This window comes from Pyrgilauda ruficollis, unplaced genomic scaffold (assembly GCF_017590135.1).
Source record: "Pyrgilauda ruficollis isolate IOZ18807 unplaced genomic scaffold, ASM1759013v1 scaffold31, whole genome shotgun sequence".
Taxonomy (NCBI): domain Eukaryota; kingdom Metazoa; phylum Chordata; class Aves; order Passeriformes; family Passeridae; genus Pyrgilauda; species Pyrgilauda ruficollis.
The window spans coordinates 4,017,852-4,039,689 of record NW_024524489.1 but is presented as its reverse complement, the minus strand read 5'-3'; the positions used below and the strand labels follow the sequence as shown (position 1 = coordinate 4,039,689).

General features: G+C 43.3%; 1 protein-coding gene across 2 annotated transcripts in view; it reads right to left on the bottom strand.

The window, feature by feature from the left end:
* Window positions 1–17,813: 17,813 nt before the first annotated feature.
* EFEMP1 (EGF containing fibulin extracellular matrix protein 1) overlaps window positions 17,814–21,838 on the bottom strand; it is a 45,711-nt gene continuing 41,686 nt past the window's right edge. For both annotated transcript variants that reach the window (XM_041474103.1, XM_041474104.1), the window contains exons 9-11: window positions 21,165–21,288; window positions 20,849–21,044; window positions 17,814–19,034 (exon numbers count right to left, since the gene is read on the bottom strand). In XM_041474103.1, the coding sequence (XP_041330037.1) occupies window positions 18,876–19,034; window positions 20,849–21,044; window positions 21,165–21,288 (479 nt within the window). In that variant the 3' untranslated portion in view covers window positions 17,814–18,875. The remainder of the gene's footprint in view (window positions 19,035–20,848; window positions 21,045–21,164; window positions 21,289–21,838) is intronic.

Below are 21,838 nucleotides of genomic sequence, written 5' to 3'. Positions count from 1 at the left end.
TCAAAACATGCTTTTAAGCCAAGAACACCAAAATCATCTGCAATGTGCAAGAATAACAGAACACAGATATCCCTTGTCACAAACTTCACGTGCTCTTGCATGCCCAGAGTGCATCAGAATGTCACTCAGGGCACAGTGGTTTTGTTACTTTATTAATTATTGCTCACTGTAATGCAAAATAGGTTGGTAATTAGTGCTGGTTATGTCTCTGAGGTGAGCGAACAATGATGTGATTGTGGAGATCTGATCACACCAACAGTGAGATAGTTTATATTCATTTAATCCCGCACGTATCTGTCACACATCACCTTGAACTCATCTGCCACCTGCATTTAACAATTTAAATTTGGCAAGGAATTAATTTAAAAACATAATAATTTACTGCTATTTTATTTCTAAAGCTATTTTGATGTTGCTTGTTGACTTAACTGGAGTTTTCTGTCCAAGCTGATTTTATAGGAAACAGATTCAAGACTGGGAGAACAGTCCAAGCAATAATTTTTCTTTTGTGCCAACATGTTTCTTATCTTTTTGGCAAGACACAAAAGAGAGAAGTAAAATGATCAGAAACTTGGGATTTGGCCTGGGCAAAAGGGCTGTTAACTTTATCCAGATTTACAATTTATTGGTACAGTTTTATTTGGTACAAGAATGTATTGGGTGGCAAATCAGAAACGTTCCCCGTGTTCTCTTGGATTCACATTCACTTCGCTGCTGACAAACAGACAATTGTTTGGAATATTTTTAATGTAATTATTGCAATTGCTGTTCTCACACTCACCAGGATGAGAAATTAATATTTCACCCCTGTCATGGACTAACAGACTATGGCCATAGAACCACTGCCACAGGAAAAGGGTACCAGAGCTTGGATTTCATTCAAGATACCAGGCAGCAAACAAAATTGATGTTTAACATCATGAAAGAAAGCAAAACTATGGTTCATCTATTAAGAAAGATTTGCATCTCATTTCCCTCTTCATTAAATTTTCTCTGTTTTTTTTTTTCCACTGTTGCAAATTCAAACAAAACCCCCCAAACAAGAAAAAAGAAAAAAAAAAAAGAAAAAGGAAAAAAAGGTCATCATGAAAGCTTTCAGGAGAGCAGCAGTAGTTTTTGAGCCTTTTCTAGCAGCCTCTGCCACACTGAGACACATTTAATATCTCCCTGTGACGTTATTTCAGGGTTTTATGCTCTATGGGCCCTAGTGGTTGTTAATAAAAGTAGGGGTTTTATTTAGGAGCAGCTCCCTTTTGGCCACTTTGCCTGTGCCCCCTCCTCTCCAGCTCACTGGGTGTGCTGGTGCAGCACAGAACTCTTCTGCACTGAAGTTTTCCAAGTTCCTTGAGAGAATTAGTTATGATCCACTTAGCCTCAAGCCATTTATTTATTTTGCCGTTTGTTTATTTTGGTCAGGGTCCATCTGCAGCTGATCACCCAATTCTCTCCATCCTGCAGCTCAGTAAATCTCTCACTTCAAGTGCTACAGGCACTTGTAAAGAAATGATGTGTGGCTATTTTAAGGAATGGTAAACATGCAACCAACTGCCCTAGGAAGAGGCTGTGACCATTTTCCATGCACTCCTCCACTGGATGGCTTCTTAGGGCTCTGTTTTTTCCTGGGCTCAAGTTTTTATATCAAAAAAGATTAAATTGAGCCCCTTACATAGTTTTGGCATAAAGCTCTAAACACTTGTTATTTGATTTATTATAATTTTATTTTAAAGAGGAACCCATTGTACAGAGCTAGCTCTATAAAAGCAGCTCAATATAGAACTTAAATTAAAACCAAACCCAACAAACAGCCTGACAGTGATTTCTTTCCCCCTTTTTTCCATCTTTGCTGATAAGGAATTGTACCTGCAGTTGTTCCAGGAAAGATTCCCAGTGGTGTTCTAGCCATTCCACCATGCCCAGGTGGGACATCCCCTTCTGGTTTTATTGCAAACTGTGAAGAACAATTATGGCATCATTAAATAGTCCTGGGAGCCCTGGGATGCTGCACCTGAGCAAGTAACTTCTTTGGAACTGATAGACTTGTTTTGGCAGGATACAGATCTCTCATCCTGACTTTCTAAAGAAGCCTTGGCAGAATCCATTGAAATTGCATGACTTTAAACCAGCTTATTTTCACTTGGTTTTCTCTCCTTATTCTTGTCCTGTTTAGCTCTGCTTTGATTTAATTTCCTGCTGTATCTCTTGGGATAGCTTTCAGATGCCACTAGGTTTCCTTAGGTGGTATAACTCCAGTGTCTCAGTGCCCTTCAGAAAACTCACCTGGATGAACTTTGCAATCACAATGGCTGTGGCAGGGGGGTGTAATCTTTGATTTGAGTGAAATAAAAAGGGGGGCTGATTGCATTTAGCAAATTGCCCATCTGCCTCCTGGATATTTTGGGGCACCTGTATCTCATCCTATTTTAGGGTGGTACCAGACCCCCTTCCTTTTTCTCCCGGGTTCTGGGGTCTCTGTGCAGCTCTGCTCCCTGAGCAGGTGTGAAATTGCAGCATTCCCTGGGAATGCAGGATGGGTTTGAGCAGGAGGTGTAAACTAAAGCCTGTGCTCATCCCAGGCTGTGCTGTCCTGCCAAGTAAGCTGGAGATTTCTACAACCATTTGTTTTATGGGACTGCTTGAACACATGAGAAGGAGTTGAAAATGCACATCCCCTTTCCCAAACCAGTGCTGTGGTTTCTAAAGTGAGCTGGGTGTGTTGGGGTTTTTAATATTTTATTTTTGCACTCTATAAGGAGCAAGTAAGACAGAGGGTTGAATAATTGTCTGAGTAAACTTTTATTTTCCAGATTTATTTGGATGTGTCAGTAGTCAAAGTGCATGTGTATATAAAGCCTGTGTATCATGTCCACACCATATAGATATGTAAGGTATGATCTTTTCTTTTCAGCAGCAAACTTTGAAACCATTTGATTCCTAATTGTTACTGCTGTGCAGCCTAAACTTAGTGAAGGACTTCAGGAAAGTGGTTGCTTTTTTTTCCCTCCTTATGGTAGGAGACAACAGATGCATAACACTAAAGAAAATATGAGCTCCTTACTAGAACTGCTGGAGTCAACTCTTTTGTGTTTTCTGAATCTCTCTTTTGTCCTATTTATTATCTTGAGAGCTAAAATGTCTTATAAATCAATAAACTGGGTTCAACCAAGCCTTCCTGCTGGTGTAGGGGATGTAATGTGGCTCCATAGCCAGCTTTTAGGGGGTTCACGTGAAGGAAAACCCCAGACCTGGGCAATTGCAACTTCTCAGGCTCAGGAGATGCAAAGGGTGAGGCAGCCTCTGAAACTGAGGGGCTGTAGTGGAAACTTCTTTATTCAGCTGCAGGGACCTTGTAGCTGTGCTGGGGATTTGACTCAAACCTGTTCTGTGAGCTGGCAAGGGCAGTTCTGCAGGGTAGTGGGCAGTGGTTGTATATTCTGACTGAAACCCCTCCATATTACTCAGACACAGAGACTCTATGTTGTTCTTCCTTCCAGGAGTTTTAAATGTCCTTGACCTGGTACTCTGCTTTCTGGGAGCTGTGGATTTGGGTTTTTGGACACTTACAACCACTAGAATTTCCTTGCTCAGTCTGGATTGTGCTGAAATAATTACCTACATGTGCTGCACGGTTGTATTAGTGTGTATTTCTATCTAATGAAACGAAAAGTCTTCCCTCTAACAAACTCTGTCATTTTAAAGGTGTTACCTTTGTATTTTATGCCTCTTTACTGAGCTGCTTTCTCTTTCACCACCTCCCCAGGAATGCTCCAGGTCAGTGGGACAGGTACCAGGGAGATTCTGCTTGTATATATTTACTTATTAAATATACAGGCCTGTTTGTTGTAGCATGTGAGATTCTGCAAGTGTTTCTTTTATTTGCAGTGTGGCTTTGGAGTAAACGTGCCTTATTTGGAGTGGTTAACATACTTTGGTACTGGGTGTTGAGCTGGGGTCAGGTGTGTGCTGGGGGCTGCTCCTGGCACTGGACAGAGGGAAGAAATCAGTAGATGGGCCTGGAGCACTGGCTGCACCAGAAAATCAGAAGGATGAACAACAACAGTGAGAGTTACTTTGTTTTTTTAGCCATTTTACAGAATAACAAGTGTTCAAGGCAGTGTGCCACATGACATTTTAATTCCAGAGTCTAGCCCTTTTCTCGGGGGGTCTTCACCATGCTCTGGCTTTTCTGTAGTGCAGAAATTGAGAATAATGTGCCCACGTTGGCAGGAAGCTCCCTGGACAGAGTAAAACCCCAAAATGCGTGATTTGGTGTGCCTTTATTGACAATAACCCTCTGCCATACGGTGGCACTGGTGAGCCGGGCACGGGCTGCGCTGATCCCGGCGCGCTCCAGGCTCCGTTCTGGCTCTTTCCTGGTGCTGCCTGCAGGGTGCAGCTCCTGCCCACGCAACTCCTCCGTGGCTCGCTTGGAAACTTCCGAGGATCCCTGAATATTTGTGGAGTAATAGAAAACAACGGCTTGGTTTTCGTGTCAGTTCTTAATTTGCATGGGTGAGCGATTGGCACAGAAAGCATTTTTTTACTTGAAGCGAAGAGATAGATTATAGAAATAGTAAATTTTACAGAATTTACTATGGACAGTGCTCTTCCCTTTTTGTGTGCAATGGGAGTGGAGAAGGGATGAAGAGATTCATGGATTAAAGAGGAGCACCTGGAGGTGCAATTTTTAAGCCTTTTCAGGCATTTCTGTGAGCTCTGACCATTCAATGTTGTACCTTTAACAAAGGAGCAAGCAAAGCTAAATGCAAGAGCACTCTGCATGTGTGGGATAATGTTCAGATTCCTGTTTTCTAAACTGAACTAGCACCACTTCTAGCACTACAAAGGACTTTGATCTGTAGTGTAAAAAATGTAAGTGAATCATGTGTAGTGCACAAAACTTCCTGATATGTGTGCTTGCTCTCTGCCAAGTCAGTTTTTGGGTGCCCAAGTTAAAATGATTTGTTGTCTAGAAAACACTCCAAAAATCCCATTAGAGGGCTCAGCACTGCTCAGGGCTCTTCTCTGTGTCACCCTGAGAGGCCTTGCAGATCTTTGTTGGCTGTGAAGAGCCAAAGCTCTAACATTAAATGCATATGATGGGAATTATGGTACATACCAAGGACTACAAGAAGGCCTGAAATGACCCAAGTCCCTGAATTCCTTGAGTGAATGAAGGGCAAAATGTGATTGGTCTGTGGTGTGTGTTGGGTGATGGCACAAAATCAGTCCAAAAAGGTGAATTTGGAGCTCTGCAAACCCCAAGTTGAAAAGTTGTGATTATTTATCTGTGGATGTGACATTTTGAAACAGCTATTTAATGGTTACTTGGGCTTTTTTTTTTTTTTAACTTAGTGTGTTAATTTTAAGAGGTGTTTTCAAGTAAGAGAAGCAAAAGCAAAGCAGTGATTCATAGAGCCTCTCTAACAAAGAACAAAGCTCTGGAAAGCTCCAAGCTGCTGGAGGTGCCAAGCAGAAAGGTCCAGATAGTGGAGAAAGACAGGAGAGGTTTGTTTGACCACAACTTGTCCATCATTAAAGCATCTCAGCCACTGAATCCTGTTTATCTTTGCTCTCTGAGAAACTCCAGGGAAAAGCCTTTGAAATCTTGTTAGAAGTTGGATGTTGATGAGGTCTGAACTTGCAGCAGTGCAGAGTGTGGTGGACAGCACACTTGAAATAAAGCAGCAGCCTTGCAGCTCCAAGTCCTGTGGATCATGGCTGTTCCCCTTTGGCATGGTGCTTTGCATTTTTGTCCTCAATTTCAAAGCAAAACTATAAATAGGAGTTGGGAACTGTGTGGATGTGGTGATTGATATGGGTTTTTTTTTTTGCTGTTCTCACCCACTTGCCTCGTAAAAGAGGTCTAAGCTTAAATTAAGAGCCAATGATGAAGCAGTTTGTCAAACCATGCCATGTCCTTGATCCATTTCCAGTGTGTTTGGCTCCATCCTCTTTCTGTGACAAATGTCACTGGATTCACCAGGCCTGGGTCAAGCTTTGTATGGAGGTTTGAAATTTTACCATGAATGCAAATACTTATTTCCTCAAAATGACTCATTAGAAACCCCCAAATGTTTGAATTTTTTTTTTTTCCTTGGAGGAAAAAAAAAAAAAATCTGTATTATTTTTTGGGGTATGAAGTAAGAGCTACACCTTGATATAGGTCCTCCTGATATGACATATAAAATGAAGGATGAAAACAGCAATAAAAAGTTTCTGGGGATGATAAAAATATGATTTATAGTCAGGACCCAGTTATAAATCTCATCAGCACTTACTATAGCTATACTTACACGTTGCTACCTTGTTGAAAGAAAAGTTAGTAAAGAATTCAGAGTGGTGTTTAATTCACACTGTTACCTGCACAAGTTGCAACTGGCTTGAAAAATGCCAGTGTTAGTAAAAGCAGCAGAAGTGTGGTAATGGTTTATATTAATAGGGCTGTCTGCCTTTTAAAACTATAGTCAACCCTGTTTGGAGTCTGAAATGTTCAGAACATGTAAAATTTTTATAGGGTAGTAGCAGCTGCTCCCAGTAACAGGTATTTGCTCCACAGCTGGTAACAGTTCAGTGATTCAGCTGCAACCTTTGATTTATTTTATTGTCTCATAACTTCATACTGTGTGTTTGGCCTTGATCTTGTTTCAGGTGTTGTCTTCAGAGCATCCCCAGCCTGATCTTTATAAGCTGTTTGTAAGTGTTTGTGTGGTGGGTGGAAAGAGCATCTGAAGGAAACCAGGAATTTCACAGTGGTACTCCCTGATCTTTAGCTGTGTTGCTGGAATGATCTTTATCAACAACTCCCAGCATATTATTCCCAGGACAGGTGATACTCTATCCTTCTGCCTTCAGAGATCCCAACACAGTTCTGAAAAAAACACCTTTTAATAAATGATTTTTAAATTGTTATTGGTGTTTTCAGGATATTAAAAATGGTTGTGTGTACAGGCAAATAGAAACACAAAGCCAGGGCAGCAATACCCAGGGTATCATTAACTCTGAGCTCTGTGCTGAATCTTCCCTCAGTGACTTTTTTCCTTTAGTATTGTACCTATTTTCCAATTCCAAGCAATTGTTGGGTAGTTTCTACTTGTGAAATCCTCAAGCAGATGTAATTCTGAGCCTGCCATGGGCAGAAAAAAATCTAAGGAAGGAAAAAATCTTGTATTTTCATCCTGATACTTTTGAGAGCAGTGGCACATGGCTGGACTTGCACAGCAATTTCTGCTATAACAGGGGTACAGTGCAAGATGCTGATGGGCACCAGCTAACTCACAATCTCTAAGGAGGCTGTGAAAAAAAGAAAAAAAAAAAACTATGCCAAGAAAATCCTCTTTTCACTTGCCATGCCACAAAATGTTCAGGCCAGGGCTGATTTTTTAACCCTGGGAAGAATTTGAAGCCTCTGAGGTTTGGGAGCCTCTGAGGTTTGTGAGCTTCTGGCCCTGAGTGGCTGAGCTGGAATAAAACCCAATTTCTTGGCTGACTCTGCAAGGTTTGGGGTTTGTTGGCTTCTGCATTGGGATCCCTGGCCAGGGCTGGCCCTGAGCACCGGTGGCCTTGGTTACATGCAAGAGGGAATATGCTTTTGAGGATTGCAGTGCAATACTGCTGAGGGTGCTTTTGTGGCAATTTGGGGGCTGTTCAGCACCTGCCTTGAACTGAGTGGGAGTTAATGGATGCTTCCTGAAGGGTATTTCCCTTCCATAACCTGCCCATGGCACCTCCTAAGCTCACCCTTGGAGCTTGGCATGGCTGTGCTGCAATCCCTGAATTCCTGAGGTGCCTGCCTGTGTCCCCTGGCCCGTGCTGCTGCTGGCAGGAGGGGCTGGGACACCCTGTGTGCCAACTTGGGCTGCTTTTGCCTGGGACAGAGTGGGCTTAACACTAAGCAAATGTCAGAGCAAAGCCTTGCACAGATTTATTCTCATTCGGGGAAATGTGCAAATCTTGGCTACAAATTTAGGAGCACAAATATTTGAAGGAAGGAAAATGAAGGATTAGTGCACACTCATATCATAGCTGGGTCTCCAAATGGAGTTAATTATGGATTTGCTTCCTCAGCCCTCCTGCTCCCCACAGGTTTTCCTTGACTAAATGAATTGTGAATCCTGTTCCTGTTGTCCGAGTTAAGTGGAGTGAAACCTGCCCTAAGTAATACTGGGGGGAAGTTTCAGTTGTAATTTTTTTATGATGAGCTTTGCCATTTAACATCATTAAACTCAGTTATCACAATTAAGTTTGCTCTAGGCTTTTCTTGGTGCTTTTTTTGGGTGTTTATTTAGTTGATTTACTTTAGTTCCTGAATGTATAGAGTTTTAATGTTCCTAGTTTTGTTAACCTTCTAAAAAAATTCAGCTTTAAAGAAATTGGTTTCTGAGAGCTTCCCAGATCAGAGAAACAACACTCTTGATTTCAGCATGAAGAGTCTGGAGTTGTTAGTGATTAAACTAATGAGCTGTATAATTATAGCACAGACTGAGGTGCAGAGGTTTTGCAAACCATTCTTGCCCAGTTGCTGTAAAGCCAGTGCTTTCTGCCCTGCTGTTCCAGAGACTCTTTCCATGCAGGAATTGATTACATTTGCAAAATTTTCTTGTAAAATCTTTTCCCTTGTAAGTATATTCTTTCCACACATCCAATGCTGATTCAGTTAGAAATGGGTTTGCATTTAGAGGAAACTTTTTCCCTTGTTCCAGGTAGAGCCTTTCTCACAGGTCCCAGACTGGATCTGGTAGGCAAAACCTGTGTATGACTATTGCCATCGTCATGATTCCTGGTCTCCAACCCTTGTTGTCTCTGGATCACGGCAAACAGATGGTGTTCAAGTTTTATTTGAAGATCTGACTGCATTGGAAAGGAGGCAAAATGAATTCAGCCATCACTAATAGTAACAATGCCAAACCCTCAGGAAGTTTCTTTCCTCTTCTGCTTTTCCATGGTCTTCTTTATAACTCTGTTACACAGCTGTTTCATTTGAGTGGTTTAACCAATGGTTTTGGAGGTGCATCTGCAAAATTTTCTGGTGTTTTGTGAGCTGAATCAAGATGATGGTGGTTCCTGTGCACACAAGTGTCCCTTTAGGTCTGTCCATCTTGTTGGTGTGTACAGAAATTGGATTTAATGCTGGAAAATGAAATCTCCGTAAAGTAGAGTTACTGTTCTAGCAAGATAAATGCAGCATTTTAATTGCATTTATCATTTGAGCCCAACCACTTGTGTATTAGTAGCTGTTTTCCTCACAGAGGTAACCAGCAACAACCACAGGCACTGAGCTTTGTTTGATCTAATTTTTGGAAAAATTGTTTAGCAATCACTGCTAATAGCTGGCTGATACTTGCATAGCATCCAAGTTCAACTGTACATTTGCCTTTCACAGGGCAGACTTGCAAACATGATCTGGCACCCAAACAGGCCTGTGCTAGACTAAAATTATTCATGTGTAGTTGGATAAATAAACAAATTTGGAATTTGGAGACTTTCAAGATTACTGAATATTTTTAATAGGGTATCTGCCTTTTTAACTTGGAACCACTCGGAATGGTCTTGAAACCAAGCTTTTAGGCTTCAAACAGCATTTATTTGTTTCTAGGTTCAGTATTTGTGATTAATTAATGGATTTCATGAGCTCAGAACAGTCTTAAGAGGGGGAAACTCTTCTCCAGGATAATGGATATATCCAAGTGAGCAGGTCCTGCACTCTTTACTGTCAAGTTGATGCCCCTGAAATGTTGATCTCTATGGCACTGATGGTTCTGTCCTGCTCTTCAGAGAAATGTTATTCCCTTGATGTCTGAAAATCACACAAAAGGTGTGTGAGCCCTTAAATGGGAACAAGTGCCTCTGCGAAGGGTGACGTGAGGTGAAAAGGGGAAGTGGCAGCGCAGGGGCTGTGCCGGCTCCTGAGCTGCAGAGCATAGCAAATGCTCCAAATATCAGATGTGTAAGTTGAAATTGCCTCAAGGCAGCTTAATCTTATAGGGCAGGAATTGGCATGGTGCATAAACCAAGCAGAAATGGGCCTTGGCAGCCGCAGAGCAGCAGCGGCAGCTCCGGGACAAGCTGTTCTGAACACTTTATCGCTCGTGGGCTCACGCTTGCTGCACTGCTGACCTGGGCAATGTCTCCTGGTTTGATCTTGGCCTGATATCCCCCTCAACCAGGCCATCCTGTGCCTTATCCCAGCCTGAGCCAGCTTTCCAGGGAATTCCTCTTTGCTGCCTGGGATTTGTGGTGTTAGGGAGTGCTGCAAAACCACCCCAGGGCGGTGCAGGAGGTGGCTGAAGCAGCCTTAGAGCTGCTTCAGAGAAGGGAAGAAACCAGTGTCATGGGAATAACGCTTTCCCAAATATAGGCCATTCCCTGCCTTTTTTGGGGATGGGGTGGGCAGGCTCTGCAGCACCTCTGTGTTCAAATCTGCTTGGGCGGTTTGGTGCCTCAGGACTCATTTCTGCTCTGTGCTGGGACAGTGTGGAGGGGTCACTGGGGCAGGATTAAAAGCTTTTTTGTTGTTCTTCTGCATGGTTTTTGGCACTGGGGAAACCTGTAGCTCTTGCAAAACATTCAGCATCCCTGAGCTTAAACACTATCGTAACATCAGACCTCACTGGATTTTGGCTTGGGGCTTGCATCCGGAAGTATTAAAATGCTTGTGTTAGAGAGGAATGTTACCCTCGATATAAATTTCCATATAAAAACCTCGACTTCTTGTTTCTCCATATATTCCCCCTGTTTGTCTCACCCTGATTTCTTTTTATTGCTGTTTCTGCTTGGCCAACACTGCTGTGGTCCTAGCTGCGTGTCAGCCTTTGAGGGATCTCCTACAGGGCAATGAGGCTTTAAAAATTAATAAAATTTAATATTTTAGGCTTCCCATGCACTCTTTAAGGCTTGTCAGTGCCTGGTGAAGGAGATGTGTGAGCCACGAGTCGAGGGTGATGTGGGGGAACCCCACAGACTTCTCCCAGTGCCTGGGTGGCCACAGCTGTGGGCTTTCCCTGTGGAATGGGGCACCCTGTCCCTTTCCCTGCACTCTCCTGGTGCTGCTGTGCTGGGTGGGATGGCATTTACACCTCTGAAGCCTCCTGAGCTCTGCACTGGCGAAGGGCTGTGTGGTTGTTGGCTCCAGCCTCGGCGCTGCAGGGCATGATTTCAACCATGTCTATGGAGACCAATTTTCAACATCAAAACAAACCAGCGTAAGTGGAATTTATATTACCTTTTAAAAACTCAAGTCAACAGAGCTGAGGGCTCTGCTTCGAGGAAGCCTCTTGGGTTTGTTCGGGGAATTACTACAAATATTTTACGTCCTTTTGGGGACTCCAGGCAACCTCAGCAAGCTTCTGCTGAAGACAGCTGTTGAAATACCCCAGGTTAAAGTCAGAGGGGGTTTGGGGCCTGTGGTGTGAGGCAACACCCTCTCATCACAAAATACCTTCTAGTGCTCGAAAGCACTGTCTAATTTTCAAGGACAGGTGATCATTGTAAATTTCTAGGAAGTATTTTCCCCCGCCTGAAGCACAGTATTTTCATTTTGGGTGACGGTGGTCAGGAGCAAGCAGACCTAGAGCCTTGCTCCCAAGTGTCTGAGTGTGTGCAAATCTGGGTGACCCCAGGGGCAAAGAAATATTCTGCTCTGCAGAGCTAAAAAATATCCCTGCAGCAGTATAACAGCAGTGGAAGGGTTAAATTCAAATAAGAATGTGCTGTGGTGGAGGATGTGTTGTGATGCTGCCCAAAGCCCATTGAAAAGACAGAGTAAAGAAGGGCTGGGGGTGTTCCACCCTTTTCCAAAATGTGCTTGAACACTCAGTGCTCAAATTCAAAATAATCTTGTAAATTCAGTAATAGAGGCTAAAAACCAGAATCTGGAAATTTTATGAGTATGTTTTATTTTTTCTGCTGAGCTGGTTAATGCTTATCCCAGTCTGGGGAAGAGAAACATACCAAGCTACTGAACTTAACATTTGCAAATAGCCTGGTTTAGGGATTTTGGCCTAGGTACAAGCATCAAATTCTGACAAGATGAATAGTGACTTATGTGCTTTCTTTTGTGCCAACAAGCTGCCAGAGATGTGTTTCCATTACCTGGGTACCTGCGGCAGGTGGATTTGGGTGGGATGTTGGTACTGAGTGGATCTTCATTTCTTTCTGTATCCTACCTGTAGCAGCTATGTGAGTAATCCTTCAGGAGAGCTTCATCTGCATCTTTGATTGCTGTGGGTGTGATGCCTCTCCAGCTTTTCTTTACACTCACATGCAAACAGCCTTTGTGCAAAGCACAAGGTGAAGCTTCACAGGAGTGGCACTGTGGCCTGTTAAGTTCTGTCACCCCAGAGAATGCAGGTAAAAAAAATTTAAAACAAGTAAGGAAACCTATTCCTGCGGAATGTTTACTTGTGTTAGAACTGAGCAGCTTTCAGCCTGGTGTGGTTGATTGTCCACGGAATGTCAGTGCTTTACAGGACATGTTCACTGTACAATTCAAATCTTTCCTCCTCAGCATACCAGAGCAGAGGCAGAAATCTCCTGGCTCCATTAAAGTTTCATGTTACTATTTTGATCCTTGTGATTTGGTTTTTAGTACAGAATCACAGGCCTTGCAGAGAGTTCTTGGCATGTTGGTTCATGTTCCTCTGCCTACCTACCTCTGCCAACTTGTAGAGCTCTCCTGAAACAAAACAGTCCTACTGAATATTGGGGTGCAGTCTCTGGACTGATACTGGGTTGCAAAATTGTCTGAAAGCAGGTTTATTTTGGAGAGAGAAAGCAGCAAATGCAAATCTGTTTTAATCACTCCAAGGATCAATTCATGCCTGATTAGTGTGTGCAGAAACAGCTTTCCTGGAAACACCATTGTCTGCAGTGCTCTGGTTCCTGCTGCCTTCCCCCAGGCAGTGCATTTAAACTGGGCAGAAGAGAAATTTTTCTCCCTTGAAGGTGACTTTTTTTTTTTTTTGCAAGCATTTTCTGCTGGCTGAGTTGGCTTTGATGCAGTTGTGGCCGCTGCTGAGCTGGGTGTGATATTTGGGCACCGAACCCTGTGCTGGCAGCAACTACATAAAAACCTCACTAATGCAGGCCATGGAGGCAGCACCAACATGCTCAGTGCAGGCTGCTCCCTTCTTCCTTTGGTGGCATTTCCAAGTTTTGGGCATTTGGCATCATAAGAGCTGGTGCTGACGGCAGAGCTCCTGGCAAGGGCGTGCAACAGCTCCGGAGCTGCCGATGGCAAACGGGAAATGCTTCCCCTGTGCCTGCGGGTGCCAGGGGAGCGGCTCCTGTCCAGGACAGCCACGTATTTAACGGCTCTTGGGAGGCTTTGCTGTGGATGTGTGCAGTTAAGTCTCAGCCTGCTCTGGGCTTTAACATTCCCACCATCCTGCTGTAAGAGGGGGACAGGACCCAAGCTCCAAGCTGTGTTTATGCTGTAGTGCATTTGCACAAGTGTGCAAAGGTTCAGCTTCGTTCCCTGCTCTGATCCCCAGTTACTCCTGATGCTGGATTAGCTTTGTGGAGTTGTGGTTTCCTCTTTGCATGGTCTGCCATAACCCTGATGCTCTCCTGGGAGGTGGTGGTCAGTCCACAGGCCTTTGCTGTTCAAATAAAGCTGGGATAAATTCCTGCATGTGCATCACTTTGCATTTATCTCCTTTGGTTTTATTTGGCATTTCCTGCTCAATATTCAGAGCACTGTAAGGGCTCTGTTTTCCAGAGGATGCTCATCTTTACCTGAACAACTGGATATCATTAGCAAAATGTTCTGTTCCCCTACTTTTATTCACTTCTTAGTCTGGGGCAGGTCCTTTGATATGTTGCCTGTAAGAGCAGCTCTGGCACAGTGCAGTTGTGCCAAATTCCTCCTCCAGGCATGCAACAGAAAGTTTCACTTCATTTTTTTTGCCGTGGCATTACAGTTTTCTGCTTGTCTCCCTGATGTATGGGTCCCCCCTTGGCCCCATCAACCTCCTGGGATGTTGCTTTTGCTGTGACTGGGAGAGTTTTGATTTGCCAGTGCAGGCGTTTGCAAGCTGCTCCTTTGGCCTGCCGTGTTTGTTTTCACCCCTGACCTTCCAGAGCTCAGGAACATTTCCATTTGCCGTGTTCATGTACAGCCTCAGCTTCTCAGAGAATGACTTATTGATTTTAATAATGCCTTTTACCCTGCTGTTTTGGTATGTTGGCTTCCCCTCTGCAGCCCTTGCTCCGAGCTTCCAAAATTTGTTTGTTTTCCTAGTTTCCATGCCGCCTGCAGGAATTTTGCTCTTTTGACTTCCCACTTGGGTGTTTGTTGTATATATTCTGTATAGGAAACATTCCTGTATGTTGCACAGAGATACTTCAGAAAAACTCCAGCACAAGAAGAAAATGTGACCCTCCAGAGGAGGTGGTCACAGGTTCAGATGTTTCTGGAGTGGCACTGGCAGGATTTAAACCTTGAGGTGCCTGTGTAACTTCCATGGCTGTGGTTTCAGGGTTTAACAGCATAAATGTGTTGCTTTTGTCAACCCAGCTGGCAGGCTGCTCCATTTGAAAGCCTTTCTGCATGCTTGTTCAGGTGTATGGATGGGGATGGGCCATGTCTTTGCTTTGGGAGTTTTTGTGGACTTGCAGAAGCTTTAGTGGGTGTCTTTAGGATTGGGGGGAGAGAAAAATAAAGAATGTTTTGTTACAGCAATGCAATGAAGTGCAGCAGAGTGTGTTTGCAGGGCAGGGGCTGCTGGAGTGCTTAGCTGAGAGCTGCACCTTTTGAATGTTTATCCTGTTTGAATATAAATGTACTCTGTAGTTAGGTAAAAGTTACAAAAATATTATTAACATTAAAAATTATTAATTATTCAGATGCATTTCTGTGAAGGAGCAGGGATGCAGAGGGCTCATGTTGCTTCTGCGACCAATTCTGGATCAGAAAACAAAATAATTGATCTCCTGAGAAAGCATGTGACTGACAGAGTGAAGGTGTTTGCAAACAAAACCTGGAGCTCACCTGATTCCAGTATTTTGGTCTGCAGGAAGTATTGCTGTGTGTCTTGGTCCCTCAGCCAGTATCAAGGTGATTGCTGAGATAGCAGAGAACAAATAAGGGGTGCCTTCAATGCTACCTTGTATTTCAGTGACATGATATTTGCAGTTTTTTCTGCTGAACAAATACACACAGTAAGTGTGAGACTTTAAGGAGTTAATTTGGAGAGGACTTCAAAAAAATAACTTGTTCAATGCACGTAATCAATATCAATACAAAACAAGATTTCATATCTTTTCCCATGCAAAAATTACAAAAGCTGTTGTACTGCCCTTCAAATTTGCTTTGGCAATTCTAACCCAACCCTGTTTTATTAAACAGCTCTCTTTCCTCCTAATATATACAGAAATGTTTGCTGTATAAACATCTTAACTAGACATCTGCTTTTCCCCAGATATAGAACACAGTTAACTTTTTGCCCTATTCACTGAGGCTGATCACTTTTTTCTGCTGGCCAGATGAAATAAAATTGGGTTTTGTAGCAGATGCAGCCCAGTTCAGTTTTGCATGACGCAGGTGTTCCCCCAGCTGGGAAGTGTGGAATTGTGCCATTTTGCTGAGATGATGGGGAGGTTTAGATATGTGAGGGCGTTAAAAATAATTCTCTGTGTTAACAGTGGGCTTTGTCCCTGGTGGGCTCCATATGCTCAACAGCTGACTGGGCCAGCAGCTGTTCTATATTTTATTAGGAGACTTATAAAGTTAGAAACACGGATGATCATTCAAAACACAAGCAACTCTTTGCAGCCATGGAAACGGGATTCAACAACAAACTTGCATTTGTGAGCCTTCCAAGCAAAATAATCCCACTGCACTGTGTTCAGGTGGTCCTGGGGAAGTGAATGAACTTGCATTTTGATTTCCTTAAGTTCTGTTTCCTCAGTCCCATTTTTTCCCCCTCTTTTTTCTCCCTGTTTTCTGTTTCTGAGAAGATACTAAACTTTGCATGTGATCCTGATTTAGATTCTTCTCCAACATTGACAGATTTATATGAGAATCCTTCCTGGAGTGTGCTCTTGGTAATGGTCATGGCAGTGGGACACAGAGAAGGCTGAACAAACACTCTGCTCTCATAATTTCTTGGGATTCTAGAGTCTCTTATAATCCAAGTAGCTCTTCAAACTCTTGTTGCATGTTTGCTGCACTTCTGTACAATTTGTAGGGAACAGGTGAAGCTCTGCTTGCCTGGAGAACCAGAGGACCTGTAGATTTCCCTCCTAAAAACATGCAGGTTTTTTGGTGTACAAAAGCTCTCCTTGTTCAGGCTCTGAACCGTCTTCTCATTCTGACCGTGGGCTCCTTCATGCTCAGTCATGTACCCCACCCCTACCCAAAACAAAACCAGCCACCCCCTGCCAGTTTCTGCTCAGCTCCTGTTTTGGTTTGGAGGGGCTGCTGTTTTTCCAGCTCCTGGCTCTCATGGAAGTGCTGCCCACACCCTGTGACCTCCTTCAGGCTCAACCAGCCTGCAGAATAGTGACACGTGGCTGGATCTGCACTCCTGAGCTGTGTGAAAACCTCTGCCACTTTGGGCTCTCAGTGGTCTGCTGGACACCTGGATATTGCAAACAGACAGGGGGCAGGGCAGTTGTGTGTAAAAGTGGATTGAGCCAAGTATCCTGCACAGTGAGGTGTGCAGGCTGAGGATGACCTGGGCACGTGTGTGAGGTGCAGCTGCCTCTGCTGCTTCTGCCCTTGAGAGGTGTATAAATATTTATATACATAATGGTCAATTTTGAGTTACAGATAAGCAGAGTTTTAAAAGGAAGGCTTAAAAGGGCTGTTGGTGAAACTGATATAAAAACTGGTAGAGTAAATCCTTGGGGCAGAGCCTAGTGGCTTGGAGACTTCAGGGATGATTTGTGATTCCTTTATTTGCTCCAGGGACCAGCCTGATGCCCTTCAAGTCTGGGGTCTTAAGGAGGCAAAGCCACTTGAGCCTCCTCTGGGTACCTCTCAAGAGAGATTTGCCCATAAAAGCATCAAAATGGATTTTCTTGGAGTGTGGGCAATGCTGAATCACACAATTTGGAAGTTAAAAGTTGGTGTAAAAGAACAGTGCTGATGTTGGGGGTGGAGGGGGGTGCCTGAGGGGCGGCAGAGCTCGTGAGCTCTACATTGAGAGGCAAAGTTAATTAAAGGATGTGTAGAGGTGAGCATGCCTTTCAGACCGAGTGGATTTGCAGCGATGAATGGGGGAGAAAGGAGCTCCCTACAAGCCAAACTCTGTAGCAGAGACTTTTCACCATGGCACACCCTAGTTAGATCCCACTACAGAGCAACTTTTGTCCTGGTGAGCCCCTCCCTGCTGGGAGGAGTGTGGAGTGCTGGGGGTCTCACCCCACTGCTTTGGGCCCCAGGCAAAGAGAACGTGACCCAGCACCAGCACCATTTCCTGGCCGGTGCTGCAGCCACGTGCTCAGAGCCTTTTGGCAGATGAAGTGTTTGTTTAAAGCCACAAATGACTTCCTGAAGGAATGATCATTGGATAATGGGGTCCTGCTCTGCAGTCTGCCCGGGCAGGGGGATGTGTTGCCCTCAACCACAGTGGTTGTAGCCTGCTCTAAGTTTTGTTCTGGAGTGAACTTTTATTGTCAGTAAAACTAAATCTTAATAGGCAGCAGGCTTGTTCTCCTACAAAGGAATTGTGTTGTGAGTCTTCCAAGAACTCATCCTGTACAGGCTGAGATCTGGATCCCTCTGACTGTTCAGACCTCAACGCTGCTTTGCCATCTCCCACAGTACGTGACAATAACAGCAGTAGTAACAAACTACCTCAAAAGAGACCAAATACAATATGGTAAGAGATCTTTATTAAAAATTTTGTACATCAAAGGATTAACTACTACATTTTAAACAAGAAATAAGATTTTACATATTACAAAAGATGCTATTAGTTCTTGAATTAGAAATAAATTTTATGAACACTGTACATGATACATCTGAGTTGTAAGAGCAAGAACAGGACTGAGTGCCTGAAAGTGATATAACTTAATAAGAAAATGCACTCAATTCTTAGTATACAACATAATATTTCTGGAAAATAGTATGTTAACTTCAGTCTGAGAAATGCTGCCTCCCTTTGAGCAGTAACTACCAACAGTGTTCTCATGGACATTTGTGCCCTGCCTGGTGATTTCCCATTTGGAATTTCTGTCTTTGTTGGAGACTTTTTCTTCCTATGGTCTGTTTTTCTTGGAGAGAGCATAATGTTATTCCATGGTATGGTTAACACAATCTGCATACAAAAACCTGATGCAAAGCATTTCTCACAATGTTACTTTACCTCCAACCCAGATTAGAAAAACCAACTGTGATAGCACATAAATGTCTACAGAAATAGATTTTTTACTGTTACCTTTTGTTACAAAGCAGTTAAAAATGAGAAATATATTTTAGCTTATCAGATAACCGTTACTTTGTGTATCATTCATACTACGTAATTTTTTTCTTTTTTTGAGATTCAGTGTAGCTGCATTAGAATTTAAAATAAAAACAAAACAGAAGATCACTTGGAAATTGCATTACCTATTTGGCTAGGAAGGGTGTGTGAAGCTTTACAGGATAGTATGAACATACAGTTCTCATATAAAAGCATAGTATGTATCTAGTCCAAGGAAGGTAATAAAAAAAAGATTTAAATCTTTATACAGAAAGTGACAATGCCCATGTTATACTATGGAACACATCTACTAATTTGGAATTACAGGTGTAATGTGTGAATAAGAGAGATCAACTTACTAAACAAATTCTTTTAAAAAAGAGAGCAAAATCTATAAATAAAAATAGTAAGTGCTTTCTTTCCGGTAATATTCTTTGGCTGCGGCGGGTGCCAGCGGCGCTGTCGCAGGCACTAGAAGGCGTAGGGTCCCACGATGATCGTTAGCCTCAGCACCGAGCTCGTGCGGTAGTTCAGGCTGTTCACCGTCAGCATCTCCAGGTCCACGATGTGCTCCCTGGGGCCCGACAGGGACTTCACCAGCACCAGCATGGCGCTCACCGCGCTGGTTTGCTGCAACAACAACGGCACAGCGGAGCCCGGCTCAGTGCAGCCCGCAGCAACTCCCAGCGGCGTCCCTGCTGCTCTGGCACTGCTGTGTCTCAGCACAGGCTGCTTTTAACACTTCCAAAGGGCCATGACTAATCTCACACCTGGCTGTGCTGCAGGGAGAACCCCACCTGACCGAGGCCCACAGGAATAAACTGTGCTGCAGAATCTGTTCCCGATTATGCTGACTCCCCCAGAGGATGTGGGAAGTGGTAATCTATCCCAAGACGGTCTTTGTTTTAACCCCCATCTACCAGGTTTTAAAATAGAGAGAGAACAAGTAAAACAAGAGCCCTAATGTCTTTAACAGTGAGGTAGTTTGTTCAGTGGAAGGAAATTTGAAAATCTGTCTTGTGGCTCATACTCCAGAAGTTGTGCTGTCCTTGTAAATGCTGGGAATTTTTGTTACTGGTGTGTGCCTATTGCTATCCCCATCTTGTTTTGCTTCAAAGCTCTTTTCCCAGTCTGGGGTTATGCTGCTGCTTTGTCAAACAGCTTTGTCTTTTCCAGATGCTGATAAAAGGGTCAACTCCATTTCTCCTTTTGCCTACTACAAATATTTTCTCCCCATGTCACGTGAGTTGGGTGCACAGATGAATCCAATCCATCTGCTGCATCCAGCTCAGCATTTTACTACAGTAAAATAGTAGTAAATACAGTAAACAGTAGGAATAACTTCCAAGTAAGCTTTTGTTTACCACAGTCCCCTGGCAGAAATACACACGTGCTTCCTCATTTAAGGCCTGTGATTTCTTGTTAGGTGGCAACAAGAGGTGGGAATTGTTACTCCAAGGGTCAGTCTGAGGGCCACACTGAGGTCTAACCCAAGTAGGACCTGCAGTGATCTTGCTTTTAAGTGAATAGATGTTTGTATTCTGGGGATAGTTAGGGGGTTTTGATGTGTAACCTGTAATCCAGTGTTTCCCCTGGATTTGTTATGTCACAACAAATGATATATGGATGAGTAGTTCCCTGTTCCCACCTTGGGTAAACATGGTGTAAACAGCAATATCACAGCTTGGTACACTTGTTGTGCTATCAAATGCCCATAATCTCCTGATTTGAAGGAAAATAATGGAACATTAAAATCTCCCAATTACTGTATTTCTGATAGAAGATTTTTGTGCTGAATCTGTTCTACTGAGTGTCAAGCCACATATGAAGGAAGGATTTCCCAGGAATTTGTAAATATTATAGGGGTTCAAGAAAATGAGATTTCTTCCCAAAACAACCCTTAAAAAGCAGATGTTCTAGACACTCCCATTCATATGTATCTACTTGAATGTATCCCACTAATACTACTATCCCAAGTATTTTGAACTTCCTTGTTTTTTCCTGTGGGAAATCAAGGTTTAGTTATGTCTCAACACCACTCTAAGTTGGCCTGAGCTTAGCTTGGGATGGGGCAATGATTTCTAGAATGCTGTTATTGATTTCTTCTTTTGCAAAATGATAAATGTAATTAATGTAGTTGTACAAGGAATCTTTCTATAATTGTGTCCTAAATAAATTTATCTGAGGTGTTGGTACAGAGAGGAGAAGGCAGGGAGTTATTTTGTGTGGATCTGACATAGGTGTCCCAGGATTGCTAAATATTCCTGAGTTGAAAGAAACAGTTGGAGTCACAGTTTAGGGTTTTCAGGTAGGAAAGTAAAAGCCTTGTTAAAAACTTGGTAAGGAAACACCAAAAAGCTGCTGAACTTTGGGGTGTTGTGGAAGCCTTATGGGGACCTTTGGGGTTGGTGTGGAGGCAGGGTCTGAGTGCCCCCAGTACTCACCCTCAGGTAGAACTCTCCGTTCTCATTGCCAGACTTGATCCTGAAGGTGTTGATGGTATTGGGGTAGATGGTGGTGGCCTGGATCTGGAAGATGTCGGAGGGCACGGTGCGGTCGGAGCGGATGCTCATGTACTTGTACACCACCGAGTAGGGCAGCTCCCGGCAAATGGCGTTGGACACCGGGCACACGCAGCGGCTGCCACACAAACAGGGGGAGGAGCACAGGAAAAGGCATTAAAATACAATGTTCTGGCTCATTCCATCGTGCCCCTTCTTGAAGATGAGCCTAAAACACAAGATTTAATTTTCCCCTTACTTCTCCGAGGTAAGGACGTAGGGCTCTTGACAAGGATTTCTGGGGTAACAACGGAACCCTCCGTGGTAATTCCAGCAGATTTCATCCTCTCTGCATTCATTAGTGGTCTCACACTCATTTATATCTAGGAGGAAGGAGGAAAGACTGTATCAAAGGAGATGGAAACAGGGTTGCTACAAAGGTACTTCAAAAAACCTGCTTGTCTGTTGAAACCCATCAGCTTTCCTTGTCCTTGCCTTGTTTTCTGGGACCTGGCTATAAAGGGTTTCTCTGTGCAGAAGTGGAATAAACTTGCTTATTGGGTGTTAAACAAGACTGAATGTTTTTAGCTGAGTGGAGATGCACATTAATCATATATAATGCAACTGTGGAAGTGCTGTCAAGTTTATAATTAGCAAAGAATGATTTTACAGCCAAAGGTGTCCTGGAGACAGAAAAAAAGTCTCAAGGAAGAATTGTGATTACCTGCCTTTTGCAGCTTCTCAGTTGTTATAACTTGGGTTTCATGGTCTAAAGTGCTTCATTAATGGCTACATTTTCACCAAAATAGCTTTAGAAGGAATAGTGAAAACTGGTTTATTGTTCAAAGTAGAGCTTCTTTTGCCTGCGAAAAGAACCCTGAAGGGAGGTGGAGACTGTGAGCCTTGCACTGTTTTAATGCTCTATTTCTTGTC